Source organism: Danio aesculapii, chromosome 1 (genome assembly GCF_903798145.1).
Source record: "Danio aesculapii chromosome 1, fDanAes4.1, whole genome shotgun sequence".
In the NCBI taxonomy this organism is placed as follows: Eukaryota; Metazoa; Chordata; class Actinopteri; order Cypriniformes; family Danionidae; genus Danio; species Danio aesculapii.
Genome location: NC_079435.1, coordinates 28,692,561 through 28,707,455, shown reverse-complemented (window position 1 = coordinate 28,707,455; position 14,895 = coordinate 28,692,561). Strand labels below are relative to the sequence as shown.

Here is a 14,895-nt window from a genome sequence, read left to right as displayed (position 1 = left end):
GGTAGGATTAAGGATTTAATCATTAATCACTATTCATTACTAATGAATAGTTAATAACTTCATAATAAAAAGGTAATAAGCCAGTAGTTAATAGCATGAATTGTGACAAACTAATGTGTTAAATGTTTAGTTTACATTTTTGACCAATCACAGCAGGATGGCTGTTGGTAAGAAAGTGCTTTAAGGAAGGAGAGATTTGAGAGATTAGGTGAAATGAAAACAGTCAAATGTTGACACACTTAGTCTACAAAAATACAAAAATTCTGTCACACTGGTAGTGTGATTTCAAGCATGCAGGCTCATTGACAATTAAATATTCTAAACCCACATTCTCATAAAAAAATATCTGGTAGCTTTTCAAAAAGGTGCTTTAAACAGTAAACTTAAATGACAGCAAAGTCTCCATTATATGGTAGGTTAGCTTTTGTCAATACAATTTTTGACAGTACTATGTTTAAACAAGGCGACGCAGTGGCGCAGTAGGTAGTGCTGTCGCCTAACAGCAAGAAGGTCGCTGGTTCGAGCCTCGGCTGGGTCAATTGGCATTTCTGTGTGGAGTTTGCATGTTCTCCCTGCATTCGCGTGGGTTTCCTCAGGGGGCTCCGGTTTCCTCCACAGTCCAAAGACATGTGGTACAGGTGAATTGGGTAAGCTAAATTGTCCGTAGTGTATGAGTGTGTATGGACGCTGCGTAAAACATGTGCTGGATAAGTTGGCAGTTCATTCTGCTGTGGCAACCCCAGATTAATAAAGGGACTAAGCCGAAAATAAAATAAATGAATGACTATGATGAAACAAGTTTTTTAATTTTAATTTTTTTAACCTAAAACAATTTGTAGGATATGTTTAAAACAACCTCCTATCAGAATGGGGACATTTTAAAGGGGATAGTTTTCCCAAAAATAAAAATATACTTACTATTTGCTCACCCCCAAGTGATTTCAAAACTTATCAGTTTTCTTTTTCTGTTGATCAAAGCAGAACAAATACTATGGAAGTCGCTGGTAACAGGTTTCCAACATTTTTTAAAAAAAAATAGCTTATTTTGTGTTCAACAGAAAAAAGAAATTTGGATGTATGACAAGTGGAGCGGGAGTAAATGATGACAGAATTTTCAGCTTTGGGTGAACCATCCCTTTAAACATCCAAAGCATCCAAGCGCACTCAGATCAATCTCTTTTATACAAAAGAATATTTCATGTTTTATTTAAAAGAAACAGGTCTTGTTTTTCAGAGTATAAGTAGAAAAGTTGCATAATCGTTTCTCGGTTTGCATCATCCGTTCAAGGGCAATGCAACTTAGCTGAACTGGAACTCACCCAAGGCTTCTTCTCAGCTCAATCTCCATGTCTGCAGCTCTTAAATAACCTTCATTTTGTATGGTGGAAGGGAATGGTTGATTTGAGTTTGAAATGGGGCGGAAAACTAACTGGCGCTGGGGTACAATAAAGACACTGAGAGCGAGCGCTTTCATAGAGATTACAGGTGCCTCACGGACAAAAGCAGAGTGGGTTTGGCACAAGCCAAAAGGTGGCTTTAGAAAGGTGAAAGCGATTTAAACCCAGCATTTCAGGATTGGAATACTTTAAGTGATTTATAGCTTAGATCTATGCTGTGCTTTTTCCACCAACATGCAATGCATCATAAAGGGCCGTTCCACAAAGAGAATGAGCCATTGAGTGCTGTGTTCGGGAGACTGATAAATGAGACCGGGCTTGTGAATGTGGCGTTTCTCAGAACAGGCCATTGTTTACAGCGGTAGAGGTTTAAGGGTGAGGCTGAATGAAAATGAAGTCTATAAAGAGGCCAATGAATCTACTTGTCATATAATGTATGAATAATATCTGATCAATTATACTATGGGAAGGAGGTCATTTTCTTCCATTGACATCAGCACTGCACGAGAATGCATTACCTGCAGAGTATTGAGCGAGGAGTTATCAGAAGACTGCATCATAAATCACATCTATCACACATGATGCTGCATAATCAATCTAATGAATATACTGAAGTATTAAAGCATTTATTATAGTTTTATAAGTTAATAATTCTGTTAACGTTCCCGATAGTGTCTCCATGATAAAGAAAATGAAAAAATGGTAATACTTCAGATTAAGTATCAATTCACACCATTTACTACTGGCTTATTTTTATTATAAAGATAATAACTGTTATTATCACTCACAAAGTCTGATCTTATTTTAACTCTCTAATCCTAACCGTAACCTAAGCACATACTACCTAAAAGTCTATTGAGCTAAAAGTCTTAGTTAATGATTTGTTTTTGGTTTGTTAATTGGGTGAATTGTACATCAAATTAAAGGGCTCTATTTTAACAATCTAGGTGCAAAGCTCAGGATGCAAATGCATTAAGGGCATGTCTGAATCAACTTTTGCTATTTTAAGAATGGAAAAATACGCTCTGCGCTATGGCGCATGATCTAACAGGGTTGTGCTTATTCTCTTTATGAGTTACGGGTGTGTTTTAGAAATAAACCAATCAGAGTCGTCTTCTCTCCCATTCCCTTTAAGAGTCAGATGCGTCACGCCATGGCACCTTTGCTATTTACATGGCGGACTTTGTAAGTGGAAAACCTGAAAACTTCACTAGTGAGAAAACAGTTTAACAGACCATCTGCAGCACAAGGATAAATAACAAGCCTCCTCCAATCGACTTTTCGTGGATAAGGAAACATTCCAATGAAACACTCCACTACACTACACTGAAGACATCCATTAGCTTACATAATTATTTTGTTTGAGCGCAAAGATTTGTTTCAAAACTATTTCTAATTTCAGTTCTAATTTCCAGCAAACTAATAAATTAGCAATAATAACGAAGTGTGGTCAAAAAACTGAGTTATATCCAAACACACCTGCTATGCCCTAAATGGTCCAAAACCTGACAGGTGGATAAATCTAAGCTTGTTTTTAATAAAACAAATATAAAAATGCATATAATAAATAATACAGCTAATATTGATAACATTCAAAAGCAATTTGTCATGAATAACCAGAAAAAAATCCCCCCGAGATAAAGGCATCGATGCAGTGTTTTTTTTTATTTATGTAGAAAGTTATAATTTTTGTAATATTTTATTCCTTTAATTCTTTTTCATTTGTAAAAATATTTACATATTGCTGTACATCTGCATCTGTTAAGCAATGTGTGAGGCGCACAGCTAACGTGCGCTGTGCTGGACTTTAGACCAGTTTTTAGCTTGTCTATTGCACAGTCTATTTTAGTTGCTCAAAATAGCAACGTTCCAACAATGCACCTTAACACACCTTTTTTCTAGACCAAAACACCAATAAATCAAACAGTGGTGTAAATGGATTTCAGTGGATTTTCTATTTAAACAACGTGGTGGAAAATGGGAAAATTAAGATTGTGCTGGTCTGAAAATAGCAACACATCAGGGAAAACACGGCTTGCGACTTATTGTGTCGGGTGTATGATAGGGCCAAAGTGTGGCAGAGAAAAAAAATATATATAAGATTAATATATTTATTTTTTTTTTATTAATTTTTTTAAGTTTTATATTTTAAATTTGCTTGATGTTTGGATAAATAAATGGATAAATATATTGACAGACAGACATCACAATAGTATTTTATGTAAAAAGATTATTAAAAAAATAATATTTACTGCAATAAATCAGGGAAAACATGCAATAGTCTTAAGTGTTTCAGTTTGGCCCCAGACATAATAACTTTAGCTGTTAAAAGAAAATCAATTTTAACTATGAATTAGCTTTATAGAAAACAATATTGATTAATTATTTTGGGCCAACTCAGTTCATTAACGCTAGTCAGCACAAAAAAAATACAGCTAAATTAATAAAATTTTCTTGCTTAGCAGCTTATTCACTTTACTCAATCAAATTTTTGTTTAATAATAATAATAATAATAATAAAATAAAAATAAAAAAATAATAATAATAATAATAATAATAGTAATTAAAATAATAATAATAATTATAATAAATATTATTATTATAAATAAATAAATATTATAAATAATATTTTTATTTTAGTATAATAATAATAATAATAATAATTATTATTATAATAAATATTATTATAATTGTTATTATTATACAGGAATTATAATCCAAGTATCCATTCATTCACTTTCTTTTCGGCTTAGTCCCTTTATTAATCTGGGGTCGCCACAGCGGAATGAACCACCAACTTATCCAGCATTTGTTTTAGGCAGCGGATGCCCTTCCAGCTGCAACCCATCACTGGGAAACACATACACACTTATTCACACACACTATGGACAATTTAGCCTACCCAATTCACCTGTACCACATGTATTTGAACTGTCAAGGAAACCGAAGCACCCGGAGGAAACCCACGCGAACGCAGGGAGAACATGCAAACTCCACACAGAAACGCCAACTGACCCAGCCGAGGCTCGAACCAGTGACCTTCTTGCTGTGAGGCGACAGCACTACCTACTGCGCCACTACGTCGCCTATAATCCAAGTATTTCAATAAATATCAAACAAGCAGTAAAAATAGTTCTGTACTTACTCCAGACTGTATCGTCAGTAAATAAATGTTCAATTACAATGCATGAAATGCCAGTGCTTTAGTAAATGGGTTCTGTAATGTGCTGTGCATGATGGGTTGGTATTTACACGGATGGGAAACAGCAGCAGGCAAAGCAGAATTCTCTCAGCTGCATGGGTGACTCTGAGACAGCGTTTCGTGTGTTCGAGCACACAAGCTCCAGGCGATCTCAGCAGGGCTCTGGCCGCTCTGAGCTCCATAAAACCGCCTCCTCTGCCGCCTCTAAGTGCCCCTGTGCTTCTCCCATTATTCATAGTTTCCGACAAACGCACCACCCGAGCTCGAGCCGTCTTTAAAAGGTGTGCATTTTTACTGCCCTCCCAGATAAATGTGCTTCCCACTCTCATTCTCATTCAGAAACATCGCCCCAGGGTAACCTCGGTCCCCCACCCCAACACAAACACACATATATTAACAATTTACACACACACAAACCAACGGAAACGCGCCTCAACCTTATCGTTTCCTCCTGATAATAAATCCCTGGATTAACAAGCATTTAAATGCGAAAATCTCTAACTGACGTCTGCAGAATCTTTCCTTCGGAAGGAAGTGTGTACATGTTTCCCAAGGTGGTGGTAAAGGGCCATTCATGCTGCTCTGAAAATGTGACCATTGGAGTAAAGACGGCTCCTAGATCAGCATAATGTGTAGTGTTCACATCTCTCTCCCAGTGTGCTCCTGCAGAGCAATGTTTAGCCCCAGCTCCATAGTGACCGCTGTGTCTCATCGTGGCATGAAATTGGAAATGTGAATTCCCCACAGGCAGCCACGCTCGCTCATGCAGGAAGTGAAGTGTCAATTTTAAGGAAAGGAGAAGAGAAGATGAGAGGGCAAGTGAAAGAGAAGGAGAAAGCGGCAGGGAGAGAGGCAGGTGTAGACAGTGAGATGAACGAATTGTGGCATGTGATTTAAATTCTGAATGCAAATGTCAGTGGTCAGAAAATATTTAGGCTTTTTGGCTGGGTTTATACTGGTGAGAAGGTAACTGATTTTAAACACTTGCATGTTAAATGCTTACAAAGTATGATTTTTTTTTAAATAATCCTTTACGATTGCAGCTTGTCAGACTGTACAAACATGATCCTTATGTGGTCACACTGTCAAATGTCTTACAGTTTCACATTGTGACAACTGATAATTAAATTGCATCAAAAGTAGAATCACACAAGAATACGTGTCTGGAGTTTTACGCTATCAATGTCAATTCAAGTCATGTCAGAAATATTCAAGCAATCAGTTCCCCACTCCCTTGCAAATTATGTGCCCATGATTTAGAATGAGGTACTGTAATGTTATAGCAGAGAAAGCTAAAATGCCGTCCAAATGCTGCTATTTCCACAGAGCTTCTTCTATGTCTGTATTTGGGCTTCCAAAGGACATGAGACAAAGAGAGAAGTGCTTACAATTTAATTTTAAATATGTTCCAGAGAATTATAAAAAAAATATAGCTAGCATTTGACAAAGGACAGCTTCCAGAATCTCTGCCAGTTCAGTGCTGCATTCGGCTAAAAACTCCTTAAAGAAGGAGCAGCTCCAACCATAATAGACAAAGCTGTGGATTGTGAGCCACAACCTGTAAGTATTTTTATTTGTTAATTGATCTATTACATGCATAGTGTCAAGCGTTAACAGTATGTTGTAGCAAGGACGTAAACACGGATGTAAATGGGAAATGCTGTTTGGCACCGTTAACAATTTAGCTACAAATTCATCAAATCGCTGTAAACACCCACAATCCTCACCAGCGCTGCAGTGTCTGTCTATGCAGCCTCTTTTCCTGTGTTATCCTAAATAACAAACTCGCAAAAGATATGTGAACGTTTCATATTACTTACACATGCTTATTCCAAATATATGTGAACTTTTTTGTATCTATCTATCTATCTATCTATCTATCTATCTATCTATCTATCTATCTATCTATCTATCTATCTATCTATCTATCTATCTATCTATCTATCTATCTATCTATCTATCTATCTATCTATCTACCTACCTACCTACCTACCTACCTACCTACCTACCTACCTACCTACCTAGCTACCTACCTACCTACACACCCACCCACCCACCTTTATGTGAAAGACACTTGTCCGACTTTATTTTAGAGAGAAGACGTGAGGTACAGCTGTGTCCTCTTTATTTTCTGTCTGTTTCAGGCTCAAACTTATAAGGCTAACAGCTAAACTGATTGACAGTATTTACACAGTGCAAATGAGCATGCTATAAGAGGTGTGATGCTTTTCCTGGTGACATGGAGTCGATCCGCAAATCACAGCTCATTATGTTAGCTGACCAATCAGAGCCTCTTGAGCGCAGGCCTTTTTTTCGTTTTCATGTTAGCTGAGTAGCAGTATATAATCAAAGTAAGATACTGTATATGAAAAAAATAACATGGTTTTCTACAAATGAAGCATGAGCACACATTAATTTGCATCTTATAAACATAACTAAGCCTTAAAAATACACTTTGGACCACCCCTTTAAATAATTCTTTAATTTACAAAACCAAATTTAAAATAAGAACAGCATGACAGACAGACTGTGCCTCAAAGCACATTTTATTTGGTCTCTCCCTCTCTTTCCACACTCACTCACTGATTTATCAGAGGTCGCAACAGTGGAATGAACTGCCAGTTACACTGCTATATGTTTTATGCAGTGAATGCCCTTCCAGCCGCAACCCAGTACTGAGTGTACTGGTGCCCTGGTGCTGGGAAACTCTTATACACACTTTCATTGACACACACAGACTCATACACTATGGCCAATTTAGTTTATCTAATACTGGAGCACCCAGAGAAAAAACACGCGAACACAGAGAGAACATGCAAACTCCACACAGTGACCTTCATGCTGTGAGGCACTAGTGCTAACCACTGAGCAACAGTGCCACTCCATCTCTCTCACAATAAAGGCTTTTTTAAAATCTTTTTTTTGTAAAAGTGAACTGTTCAGTTTTGAATGTCTTAATTGTATCTGAATGACCAAAAATAAACGAGTAGCCTATTTTAAACTGTTTTCACTGTTAATGACAAAAATCATACATTGTGCCGGTACATTTCAGATTAATTTAGTCAAGTCTTTTGACTACAATGAGCCAAGACAGGCTTTTTAAACTTGCTATTCTCAGTACTGAAAGTCAGATCGGCAAAGGAATACAAAAAAAAAACTCCTATAATGGCAAGCATTTTCCCCATCAAGAATGTTTTAGTAGTAGCACGTTATCTTTCCATATTTTGATCCATAGTAACAAGTGTTAAGATTCAGTACAGCCAAAAATGAAAGATGGATATCTGAATAATATGTCTAATGAGGTGCCTGTGGTGACATTATTGCAAAAATGATATTATTTTGCTTTACTGCTCATGTTCTCTGCCATTTTAAAATGAAATGTGCAGTAAGTGCATAAAAGCAGGGTCATTTATCTCAAAAGTAATTATTGCAGCATTTTATTACATTGGTCATTGTTTTAATTATGGCAATTCAGAACTCAAGTGATGATGAGCAATGCTGTTAGAGTAAATGCTCTATTTTGTTTAAAAATAACATGCCATCTACAGTAAACCTTATCCTAATGCTCATTGACAGTGTTAAAGAAGACTTACAAATCTATTTCCTTAAGCAGACATGCTTGTTTAAACTTTGACTTTGCAGTCATTTTGAATCATGTTTTATAATACTTGTACCCAAATGTTTCCCATTATAATTGTAGTGCAAGCAGGTTTACAAAGTTAGAAAAGCAATACTGAAACATTGGGAAGAATTCCGGTACTCAAACATTTATTGGTTCTAAGTTCAGTTGTTGTAGCTTCAAGTTGCATATACAACATGCAGTAGCAGCTTGACCTTCTGTGCTTTATTTACAGAGATGATGTAAAGACACATGGGGGCATGACGAAAGAATGAAGTCCCAGGGAATATGTCCCTAGAGCTCTTCAGTTTTAATAATGTACTGTAGCAAAATGTGATTAAGCTGATAGTTTTTTATGACACTATCTATCTATCTATCTATCTATCTATCTATCTATCTATCTATCTATCTATCTATCTATCTATCTATCTATCTATCTATCTATCTATCTATCTATCTATCTATCTATCTATCTATCTATCTATCTATCTATCTATCTATCTATCTATCTATCTATCTATCTATCTATCTACCTACCTACCTACACAACCCACCTACCTACCTACTTACCTACCTACCTACCTAGATTTTAACTAAAATAGCTTCAATGTATGTGTGTGTTAATATTTAAAAACATTACTGCAATTATTACATGTACATTGTCACACCCCTATTCAGAACAAATGCTTGTGACTTAAACATATTCGTCTGTGATTGTAGCAGAGTCATTTGAGACTGCTTCCTGAAACCCAAACCTCTGCTGTCTGTTCACAGTGCCTGGAGCCATGCAAAGACTCCTGGGAGTTGAAAGACGGACCTTGTCGAGATTTATGTGAGGTACAGACCGCAGCATTCTTAACAGATCTAGTAGTTTCTGGGATGTGCTCTCAACTAGTAAAAAAATCCAACACAAAATGGCTGACCCTGGTGTTCTGGTTTTCCAAGTATTAATCCTCCATTGTTTTTCTTGACAGACTTGGCTACTATAAAAGTGGTCTCCTATTGTTTAAAATGATAATGTTCTGCTCTGATCTTCTTTTTAAACAGTCTGAGAATTTCTTTGAACATTCCTCGTTGGTCTCGAATCCTGTTATTGTGGCGTTCTTCTACATTTTAAAACTCTTGGCCTAGTGTCATTTAGCTTTTCCTGTTTCTTTGGCTATAAATGCACTATTGAGGGCAATGGGGACCTAAAACCATGAATATTAGTGCTTTTATTTGCCAGCATTGATTGGGACCTTCATTCATAATTTTAGGCTTGTATGAAAGTAAGCAGCATTGAATCCGCTCATTCACCACACATGCAAATCTTGTAATCAACTTAAGTTGAACTTAGTGCCAGAAACAATAAAAGCCAGGTTTTCAAGCCAACTAAAAACACTATACACCTCTTATATAGGTTTAAACTATACATGGACGTCTGTGTTTTTCGTGCAGAATCCAAGATTGCATTATTCCTCTGAAATTACGTACTCTGGGGCCACATAAATATCCCTTTTATGTAATATAATTTTTGAATAATTGTATTTCTAATATAGGCTGGAATAGCTTCCAGAATTCCTAGACCCTATACAGGAAATATGGTTTGGAAAAAGGAAAGAATGAATTAATGGATGAACATGTTTGAGATATACAGCTATGGAAAAGAATAAAGAGACCTCTTGAAGAACATTTTGTAAATTTGTTTCTATGGATTTACTGTTTGTTTGAGTAAAATGTTAAATGTTTAATTCAACAAAGGTCTGATAATCATTCTTTCATTGGCTGATTAATTGATTGATCGATCGATTGATTGACTCTACTGATTTTTTTTTTAGAAAGTATATTGTTGTTTAAAAATGAATAAACATAAAAAAATGTGCCATCTTTTTATTAATTCAACTAATTTTCATGTTATGCAAAAATGCTGTAGAAGACAATATGATACATAGACAATATTTTCTATTTTCATTTTGGAAGAAATGTAATCAGTAGTTGACAAAATGAAAGAAAAAACTAAATCATTAATCCAGAGAAATTTCACGAGGTCTCATAATTGTTTTCAATAGCCGTGTGTGCAAAGTGTTGGGTCTGTGAAAAAAAAAATCATAGACTTATAATGGATGTCATAAAATGAATTGCTAAAATGTGTAAAATAAGAATGTGTATACTATGGCATCTCCTCAGCATGCGTTTCCCAAGCGTCATGGGGAGTGTGTGACCAGCTGTGAGTTCCTGCGATCGGTGATGGTGGTGAAACAGGGGGACTGTCCGCCGCCGGAGAGAGCAAGTGGTTTTGCAGCCGCCTGTGTGGAAGGATGTGAGGAAGACGGAGAGTGTTCAGGACAGAAGAAATGCTGCCCGAATGGCTGCGGACACACATGCCAGTCTCCTAAAAACCTCTACAGAGGTAAGACCTGAAACTGAACCTGATATATATATATTTTAATATATTTATTAAAATATTGTTGTTTGTGAAGTGCAGAGAAGTCCAGAGACTGTTGTGTACACCTTGATTTGATATAAAATGCACTTTAATGTGTGATAGGATTAAAAAGGGTCATAAACGAACATTTTCTCAATTTAAATGAGTAGCGGCTTGGACCCCGAAACAGTATTTCAGATGTCACCGATATGCTAGGACTTAACAAGTGGATTATCCAATCAGCAAGACCAAACCCCTATAAATATCAAGCTCGTCACACCTCCAACATCTCTTGACTGCAGCATCCCTCCCCCACACTGACACCTCTCCTTTAAAGAAAAAAAACCCTAATATCTAGTTAAACAAGGGTGGTGTTTTCAGGCCAGGCTAGACACTCACTCTGACCTCTATTTTTGTCTCTTATTGCCTGACGAAGGGAATAACATGAGTTAGGGCGTACCAAACCTAACCGTACCCTACCGTACCTCTCAGTGGAAACGGGCCATTAGGAAGCCCTCTAACCAACCCAAATACGTTTATTTTTTATTAAATCAACACTTTACAATGTTGTATTAGTTAATGTTAGTTAATGCATGCTAACACTTTTTATTTTGATGGTCTATTTATTAGAGTATTAGTAGACTGTCTGCTTAATATCTGTTGAAACTGCTCCTTCAACAGAAATTTAACTGACTATAAGAAACTTTGCAAGTACATGTCAACTTACACCAACCCTAACCCTAACCCCAACAGTCTACTTATAATCTAATGAGAATTAGTTGCAATATAACGTGTAAAGTGTGACCTAATACATTTACTAACATGAACAAACAATGAACAATACATTTACTACAGTATTTGTTCATGTTAGTTAACATTAATTAATGAAAATACAGTTGTTCATTGTTAGTTCATGTTAATTCACGGTGCATTAACTAATGTTAACAAACATGAGCTTGAATCCTAATAATGCATTAGTAAATGTTGAATTATGATTAATAAATGCTGTACAAGTGTTGTTCATATGTAGTTCATGTTAGTAAATGCATTAACTAATGAACCTTATTGTAAAGTGTGACCCAAATATCTGTAAGTGTGAACTTGTAAAACAATGTAATGAGTCTATTTCACACAAATATTAATGAAAGCACATTGCATTTAATACAAAGTTGAGAAAGAACTCAAATGTTACATGACATGCATCACAAGCATCACATTGTAGCAGGACAAAATAAAAATGTAAAGTTGTAATAACTTAAAGTGTTGTTTTATTCAAAACAAATGTTGCAACTGGTTACCTCAAAGCATTAATCTGAACTTACCAGGTTTTACAGTGAAGAATGCTTAGCTAAACGATTAAAACTACTCAGAAATTTTTGAAAGTGTTAGTTGTTAGTTGTTGTCGTGTTATCGTGTATGCAGGGTTCTTAACAACCTCACATTGTAAGGTTGAGTTCAGACTGCAGATTTTGATTTATCGTAAGGTGTTGAGAGGATTTGAAAGATAACAATAGTATCTTGTTTAGTGGTAGTGTCATAGGCCATGTCCACATGAATCCGTTTTTATTTAAAATCACATATATTCCTCTGTTATGTTGTCTGTCCGCATTGAGGAAGCATATGAGGCAATAAACAATTCTTCACCTAGGAATTATAAGGTTCTATCTGACATTTTTGTCAAAATTGAGCTATTGACATATTCATATTAATTGACAGCTTATTTACATTATGGGATTTTTTTATTTATAAGTTGTTTACATTTTAAGACTTTTTATTTAAATTTACTGTTTACAAAGGAATGCAAAAACTTTGAAACTCAATATCTCAAAATCATTCAGAAGGCAGATAGAACCTTATAATTCCAAGGTGACGATTTTGCATTCTGAAAATGCTCCCCAAAGTGGATACATTTGAAAATGCTGTTTTGCAAAACAATGCATGTTACAATGTGGACTGTGAGACTTTTTAAGCATTCGATGAAGCTTTTTAGTCATGTGAACAATTCAGCTAAAATGATTGATGACATTGTACAACAGTTGTTTTAGATGCTCTCCATTTTGACAGCATTGTTAATGATTAATGTCAGTTAGTACATGCTCCAGATAGTTTTTCTTCAAAGGACATGGAATGTTTACTCAGAGCTGTTGTTTTGGCACGTCTCCCAGTCTTTATTGTCACTCGCTTCTGCAACTTTATACTCCTGTGTTGCTCGAAGACACAACTACACCTGTCTGTCCATTTAAAAAAAAAAAAAACTTGGTTATTTTCCTCGACGTAGTTCCGCAACATTTCAAAGAGCCGGAAAGTAAATACATTCTGAAAGAGTTTTCACTTTTTTTTGTGAAACGACTGAAAATGATTGTATGGGTGCAGTTTCTGTAGCAATAAATGACAACACACAATACACTCTCTGTTTGACACTTCACAAACTCCAGACTGGTATTTATTCTGGTCCACAACAGTGAAATTCATAACATCTGTGACACTGACCAATAAAAGGAGAGATATTTCACACAGACATTTTTTAACAGAAGCTTTTTCAAACATTGCAGAAAATATCAAGATTGGTGCTTCTATGTAATGACTAAACAATGACAAAGCAAGATGTAGCAACATGTTCCTTGTCAATGTGGAAAATAAAACATTCTTATTTCTTAAAAATGTTATTGCTGCCAATAAGATGGTTCTTTTAAAAACTGTTTGAGGAGCCAAAAATGTTTTTTCTATAGCATTGCTGTCGAAAAAAGCCTTTTTAAAATCTTTATTTTTTTATAGTGTAGGAGTCAAAATCTCATAATCGAGACAGGAAAAAGACAGAAATGTTGTGTTGTCTAAATCTGGCATAACTTGAGAACAGGATATGGTTTAGCACGATTATCAAATCAAAAACAAAAACTGCATTGGAATTATACAACCATGTAAACAGACGTGTTGATTCAGAGCGACATGAACTCCATCTCTGCAAGCACTGTGATCTTAAGTCGCTTATGTTGTGTGTTTGAAAATACCAAACAATTTTTACAGGTTGTAATCAGTTGTTAAATTAAAGAGACGATTCCTTTTTGTTTTTAGCCAAAACACATGCTTTGTGGTTTGAAATATAGGTTCTGATTATGTGTCATATTGGAAAGGACCCAGTAAATAGAATTTAACAAGTAAGACTGCATTGCAGTTGATAGATTGTTCTCTGTAAAGTTGAGATTTGCTGTTTGTTCAGGTGCTCCTCTGAAGCCCAGGAAGGAGCTGGTGTTTGAAGAGCTGGAGTCTGGTGTGTTGGAAGTGCGCTGGTCCTCCAAGTTCAATGTGTCGGCAGAGCCAGTTCTAAATGTTCTGCAGAGAAGGTGGAACTACGGCATACACCCCAGTGAAGATGGAGCCACTGAGTGGCAAGTGGTGGCACGGGTAAGTGTGAAATGTGTTTCACACTATCAAGTGTTTGCTCCATTTCACTTCATATTAAACAGTGTTTGACAGTCATAATTGTGATGAACCAAATTTTGAGTAATGAAAATATGAATTTCATGAAAATACAAAAGTCAGAGCAATTTAAAGAATAGTAAATTGGCTTTTTCAGAATATCATTGAAGACAAAGCTATTAGGTTTTGTGTGAAATCACAGTTCTTTTTCAAATATTTCCTAAGTGCTGTTTAACAGAGAGACATTTAAAAAAAAAAAACATTTTAAACATAATTGTTCACAATAGGGCGATGCAGTGGCACAGTGGGTAGTGCTGTCGCCTCACAGCAAGAAGGTTACGAGTTCGAGCTTCGGCTGGGTTAGTTGGCATTTCTGTGTGGAGTTTGCATGTTCTCCCCGTGTTCGTGTGGGTTTCCTTCAGGCGCTCCGGTTTCCCCCACAAGTCCGAAGACATGTGGTATAGGTGCATTGGGTATGCTAAAATTGTCCATAGTGTATGTGTGTGTGAATGAGTGTGTATGGATGTTTCCCAGTGATGGGTTGCAGCTGGAAGGGCATCCGCTGCGTAAAAACATATGTTGGATAAGTTGGTGGTTCATTCTGCTGTGGCGACCCCTGATTAATAAAGGGACTAAGCTGAAAAGAAAAGGAATGAATGAATGTTCATGATAGTTTCTTTTGTCTTTTTAGTGAAGACTGTACTTTATATTTTCTTAATTTTTTTGCAAGATACTAGTATTCACCTTAAAGTGCAAATAAATGATTTGTATAGGTTAATTAGGTTAGCTAGGCAAGTGTGTTAGATTAACAACAGTGGTTTGTTCTGTAGCCAATAAAAAAATCCCTAATAGGTAT

General features: G+C 36.0%; 1 protein-coding gene across 1 annotated transcript in view; it reads left to right on the top strand.

Annotated features, from left to right (window-relative positions):
- The window catches only part of anos1a (anosmin 1a), a 44,737-nt gene that overhangs the window by 11,328 nt on the left and 18,514 nt on the right, over positions 1-14,895 (top strand). The window contains exons 3-5 of the mRNA XM_056458327.1: positions 8,993-9,055; positions 10,385-10,607; positions 13,840-14,024. Coding sequence (XP_056314302.1) covers positions 8,993-9,055; positions 10,385-10,607; positions 13,840-14,024 — 471 coding nt within the window. The remainder of the gene's footprint in view (positions 1-8,992; positions 9,056-10,384; positions 10,608-13,839; positions 14,025-14,895) is intronic.